Here is a 6,435-nt window from a genome sequence, read left to right on the forward strand (position 1 = left end):
TTATTACATTTTGTACAGTAACAGGTGAATCTTAGGAATTCCTGTACACCCTTCAAGGTGGAAGATTGTGGCCAATTACTGCTCGCTTGAACTTTCTTTGGATCAAGCTCTATACCAGACCAAGGTATAAGGTAGTCAAAGAATGGAACAGACTTGACTTCAAATGTACATTTTTCAAACTAGCAATACAATTTTCTTATTTTATGTCACCTGAGAACATCTTTTACATGTAGAAAATGTGAACGAAGGTTTGGTAAGAAAAATAGTATGTTGTCGAGATGACCACCACACAGACCTTTTTTAAATCTCCAAAAATTCTATTGCTTAAATTTTGGAAAATGGTTGGAGCCTTGCGGAAGCCAAAGGCTTTTCCCAGATATTCATAAAGGTCATCACAAGTTTCAAAGGCATCTAACTGGCATCTAATGAAGGCATCTAACCGATTTTGGATGAGATTCAAAGCAAAAAGAAGATCCAGCATGATAAAAAAGAAGCCTATTTGTCTTTATCAACAAGTTCAGGAGTGAGAGGGAGAGAATACTATTTTTGATAGTGATCTCACCAGCAGGAGTAGAGGCGGTGTTAATTAATCCTCTACCTAAATTTTGCATTATGTTATCCAATGTAGCCTATGTATCTGGTATTGAAATAGGTTATACCTGACCCCTGGGAGGAGTCTTGCCTGGGGCAAATCAAAGGTTCTGCTTGTTTATCGAAAAAATCCTGAAGAGCTGCATAAGCCAGGGAAGGTACAATTTATCCTGATAAAGAGTATCATGAGAATGCAAAACATGTTGAAAGTAAGTTCTTTGCATACAGTATTTAACCCCAAACTAGAACTTGAGCAGTCAAGCAATGTGAGGGTTATGTTTCTGGAGCTACAAGTAACCAAGCGCCACTTAATTTGAGGCTTTGGTGATAATAAGGAAATTAAGCATTTCAGAAAGCAGAATGTTTACTTTGAGCCTTATTGCTTTTGCTTGTTGAGTAATGACTCCAACTGGGATCCAGCTATCATCAGCAGTGATGAGATAAATAGATATTGGTAAATATGACACAGTAATATACATCTACTGAATGATTGCTATGGTAGTAGAAATCCTGGGTACTGTGGAACCTGCACATGCAGGTAAGAACTTTGGGCATAATTCAGAACTGATCGTAGCAGCAAGTTTGTTATCAAATGGGCAATACTATGTGCACTGCAGGAGTAGCAGATATAACATGTGCAGATAGAGTTAGATTTGGGTGGAGTGTGTTCAAACTGAAATCTAAATTATAGAGTAAAAATAAACAGCCAGTATTTACCCTGCACAAAAACAATATAACCCACCCAAATCTAACTCTCTCTGCACATGTTATATTTGCTCCCCCTGCAGTGCACATGATTTTGGCCATTTGCTAACAATTTTGCTGCTGCAATCAGGTCTGTATTAGGCCTTTTGTACCTCTATTACTTTATAGGGTAGAAGAAGAAATACAATCCGGACTACCTGAAGATTTTGCAGTCTTATCTAGGTTGCATCTAGGTGATGCATTGTCCTGGTCTCTTGGAATAGGATCTTAGGGAATGGCCTGGATCAGCACAATACAAGCATACATGTTCACTAATATGTTTCTGATGTTCCTCAGTTGAGAGTTTAAAATGGTTAATTTGTATTTGTTATTTCAGTACTGGAAGGCTGTTTTTGGAATTGAATAAGGCAATTTATAAAGCATTGTTGTTCTATATTAATTGAGAGGATAGAGTATGAAATTGAATGGCTTAATGAGCCACTGTATGAGATCCTTTGACAAAGTCATAATTTACTGTATGTCACTGATGGTTGATCCCAATCTCTCAGGTTCCTTAAACATTTTCCTGAAGGTGTCTATAAATCTATCAACGTTGGAAAGAATCTGATCGGAATGTTCAGAGAGTGAACAGGCCCAAGAAAAAGCTTTTCCTGTCAGCAACAAAGCCATATAAGCCATCATGGTACAATTTTCGGTTGCAGTTTAAAAGAAATCCCACATTGATTAAGGAATCCACTACAAAGTTAAGGATACACATTACATTTCTTTGGTGTGGGCAGATTTAAATGAGGAAAGGAGAAGCTGGAATTAACTTAAATGTGTTTAAGAAAAAAAACCTGAATCTATTAATCAAAAGTTGGAGAGAGTTCATATGGATAGGAACCTCTTGCAGGAAGTGCATCACTTGACCTTGTGTTACTTTTAGTTTTGCCAGTCAATTCACCAGACCTTGCATTAAATCTGCCATTTTGATTTGTATTCCAGCCGAGTCCAATTGGCCAGTATTCTCTGTAATATTCTGAGTTTGATTTAGGCTCTGGACTGGGACCACTGGGCAAGACTGGCTATAACTGGAGGAATTAAGTTTTGTGGTCTAATGACAATTGTCCTCCGTCAGTGCTACTGAACATTCTGGACTAGTTAGATACTATAATTAAGCAGTAAGAGAACTGATATAAACAGGCTGAAGAACTGATAAACCAAACAGCAGCTGAAGCATGCACTAGCTGAAAGCCTTGAACACAGGAGTGCTCTCTATAAGTGATGTATGTCAGCAACACACAGGTATGCACACTGTTGGCTACAGTGATAATGCACAATAGTACTGGATGTGTACTCAGCAGTCTGTGAATGGTAATGCATATGATACAGGATATGTACTCTACAGGCTCAATGATAATGCATCCTGGTGTCGTATGGAATAGTGCTGAGGACAGTGCGGAATACAGAGATTGGTAGGAAGCTGGAGCATGAAGACAGTAGCTGGAGAACTCATGAACTCTGATGTGCACAATGGATTGCGCATCGGATAACAATAAGCACGGTATCAGGATGCGGAGCCGCTGACACTGGAGCCAGGTACAAGTTGTACTGGCTGTGAGCAGGTGCAAAGGAAAGGGTAAATATGGTGCTCTGATCAGTCATTATTGCTCAAGTCATGTGGGAACTAGCTCAAGTGGATCCTTAGATGGGAGCTGCAAGCTTAGATGTATTGATCAATACATGAACTAAAACCTCATTGATTATTATGGTGAGTGCAGAGCTTCTGTGATTATATGGGTTTGCCATGTATAACAAGAGACATTAGTGAGAGATACACTGCAAATAATGATGTGACAGCACACCAAAGTCACAGAACAGGAGAAAAGAATTGTGTTTCCAATGAAGTCAGTTTAACACCCATTATTTCCATCAGTTGTGTCTGTACTTCACGTCACTTGTCTCAGCTGAGCTACATTTTCATCATACAGTACCTGCATATGCAGAGACTTCTGGCTGTCTAACATTGATGTTTATACAAGAGACAGGACTACAGCTGTGTGATTGACCTAAAGAGAATTATATAACAGCACAGCCATGCAAATATGTTAAAGCAGAGTTTAAATTGCAGTCCAGGTTTTAAGGATATCTATGCTTGAGTAGAATTGGTTAAATCAAATTGATAGAGGTAATGGTTAAGTCATCTGTGCACAGGCATGGACAGCCTTAAAACCTGGACTGCAATGGCGGGGTTTGGAAAACTCTTGATTAAAGTAATAAGTACTGTATGTTTATTTACAGAGTAACCTGGATGGAGAACCAGACTAACATGAATGGATTCCTCTTGTTACCATTTTACACAAAATCAAATTACATATTGTCCATAATATGTGTTTTTTTTATCTTGTACATTTTAGGAGTACTTATTAATGCTCTTATAATAACAGTGATACATATAGATGCTCAGTTACACACCCCCATGTACCTATTCCTCTGTAACCTTGCCTTAGTAGATATCTGTTATACAACCACTATTGTCCCTAACCTGCTGTACATGTTACTATCTGGAGATAATACAGTGTCCATCACACAATGCTTCACTCAGATGTACTTTTATTTGTTGGCTGATTCCTCAGAGATTTATCTGATATTCATTATGGCATATGACCGATATGTTGCTATATGTGATCCTTTACACTATCACTCTATTTTAAACAGGAAACTCTGTCTTGTATTGGCATCTGGTACTTGGATATCAGGAAGCTTAAATGCATTTGTGCTTTCAATCCCAGCATCACACATGTCCTACTGTCATTCTCGCACCATACACCAGTTTTTCTGTGATGCTAAAGCTCTGATTAACATATCCTGTGCTGGCAGTGACGATCTATATATTGTAATATACACTGAGTTTTTGGTATATGGAGTTTTCCCAGTCATGTTCTTTTTGATATCATATATAAAAATTATCAGAGTCATCTTGAAGATAAAATCTAAGGATGGCAGGAAGAAAGCCTTCTCCACCTGCTCATCCCACCTCACTGTTGTTATTATGTACTATATTTCAGGTGTCTCTGTGTACATGATGCCACCATCAGAATACTCCGATGTCTTAGAACAGGTGTTTAGTGCACTGTACACAGTTGTAACTCCCATAATAAACCCTCTGATCTACAGTCTACGGAATAAAGATGTAAAAATTTCTCTGATGAGACTGCTGTGGAGAAAACAAAGTATTGAACGGTGATGGAGAATGCGTCAAATGTTTATATTTAACGATGTCATTGATAACTCAACTTTAGTAATTATTTGATAATTTCTGAAATAAATAAGTCTTTAAATTTGCTCTAATTGATCCTTTTATTTTCTGAAATCTTTCTAATTGCTTTGTCTGTCTGCTTCATCCTGTTTATTTACAGTACTTTCTATTACTAAGACTGAAGTTTAGTTGTATACTCGTATCTACAGTATTTGCATTTTAGTAACTGGTATTTGCTTTCATTTGATCAAATGATAGAGGTGGTTCCATTCCTAGTATGTTTATTTTCCATGCGGCACATATACTATAAGGAACATCCAATCTTATATCGAAATGGGCACAATTAGCATTTGTATTATTCTGATCTATGTATCACTGTACCAATGTATGATTCCAGTTAACTGTCTTTTCATGTCAAATGGTAGAAACTTAATTGACCTGCTTGTATTTAATTATAGCCACAGAATGTCAGAGACAATATGTTAATCAGCTCTTTGATCCTGTGAATAGAGGAATCTGTGGCACGGGTCACGCCTACAGTTAAATGGAGGCACCCTTTCCACTCAGGTATTAAGCCCTTCCTGACCAGAAAAAATAGGTACCAAGTACCACCTGGCGTCAATTAAAAAAAAGCTCAGTAGTTCAACACAGGTTCAGTATCTCTTATCCAAAATGCTTGGGACCAGAAGTATTTTAGATATCAGAATTTTCCGTATTTTGGAATAATTGCATACCATAATGAGATATCATGACGATGAGACCCAAGTCTAAGTACATAATGCATTTATGTTTCATACACACAGCCTGAAGGTCATTTAATACAATATTTTTTATAACTTTGTGTATTTAACAAAGTTTGTGTACAATGAGCCATCAGAAAACAAAGGTTTCACTGTCTCACTCTCACTCAAAAAATTCAGTATTTCGGAATATTTGGATATGGGATACTCAACCTGTATTAGTTTACCTGCTTCTTTCTATCACTAAAGGGACTACTGAGCCCTTTCAAAACTAGAAAAAAAAAACAGAAAAAAGATATAGAAAGCACTGACAAACTATAATTAAAATACATTTTTATTAAACATAAAAATTTATAGCTTCTTAAGAACCCTCTTAGCTGTTTTTTTATATAAGAAATGTATCCCAATTTTTTATACAAAAGCACAATATATGCATACAAACAATTATTACATTTGCATCAATAAAAACACAAAGATCTCTTTTGGCAGCAATCTTGTTACACAGTGTAACTGAGCTATTTAAAATTAGATCATTTGTATTCACATAGATATAAGTGCCAGATGTTAATAATCATCAAATTGTTTTAACAAAAGTTTCTATGCCAAGCATTCAGATTATATATGCAGTCTTAGTGATTTAGAAAATCTGTCTCCAGATAAGGGTGCCAGATGTTAATACAGTAACTGTGCCACTTTACAGACAATGTAGCACAGATCTTCTATCAAGCATTAAGAAGTTAGTAATCATGCAAAGCCTGGAACAGTTTTTAGCAAAATCTTGTGCAAAAGCAATTGCTGTTAAAACATGGCCATGTTGATTTAGTGTTAGTATGCAATCATTACCACGTCCTCTTTCTGGGGTACAAATCGTTCCTTAACTCCAATTCAGGGTACTGAGCATCTAAGTGTTATGTGAAATTGGAGGTCTTTCTGGGTGCTGGTTTTTAAAATCTGCAGCTATGACATGGAAACTTCATTCTCCAGACATCAAAATTACCTAAATTTTCTACTCTTTTATCAAAGCCATCTTCAGTTACCTGCAAAAAAAGTGTTGTAACTTTTGAACCATAAATGCTATTTCAAATCTGTTTGCAGCAAATTCTGATGTTGTTTGACACGATACATGAACCCCTTTCCAGTTGAAAAAACGGACAGATTCAA

At 36.7% G+C, this 6,435-nt stretch overlaps 1 protein-coding gene across 1 annotated transcript; it reads left to right on the plus strand.

Annotated features, from left to right (window-relative positions):
- The first annotated feature begins 1,086 nt into the window (after positions 1 to 1,086).
- On the plus strand, positions 1,087 to 4,522 carry LOC134944296 (olfactory receptor 2T10-like). The gene is made up of 2 exons (XM_063932876.1): positions 1,087 to 1,129; positions 3,693 to 4,522. Exons 1-2 carry the CDS (start codon positions 1,087 to 1,089, stop codon positions 4,520 to 4,522), a joined length of 873 nt encoding a protein of 290 aa, XP_063788946.1.
- Positions 4,523 to 6,435: the final 1,913 nt, after the last annotated feature.

The sequence above is a fragment of the Pseudophryne corroboree genome, chromosome 7 (genome assembly GCF_028390025.1).
Source record: "Pseudophryne corroboree isolate aPseCor3 chromosome 7, aPseCor3.hap2, whole genome shotgun sequence".
Taxonomy (NCBI): domain Eukaryota; kingdom Metazoa; phylum Chordata; class Amphibia; order Anura; family Myobatrachidae; genus Pseudophryne; species Pseudophryne corroboree.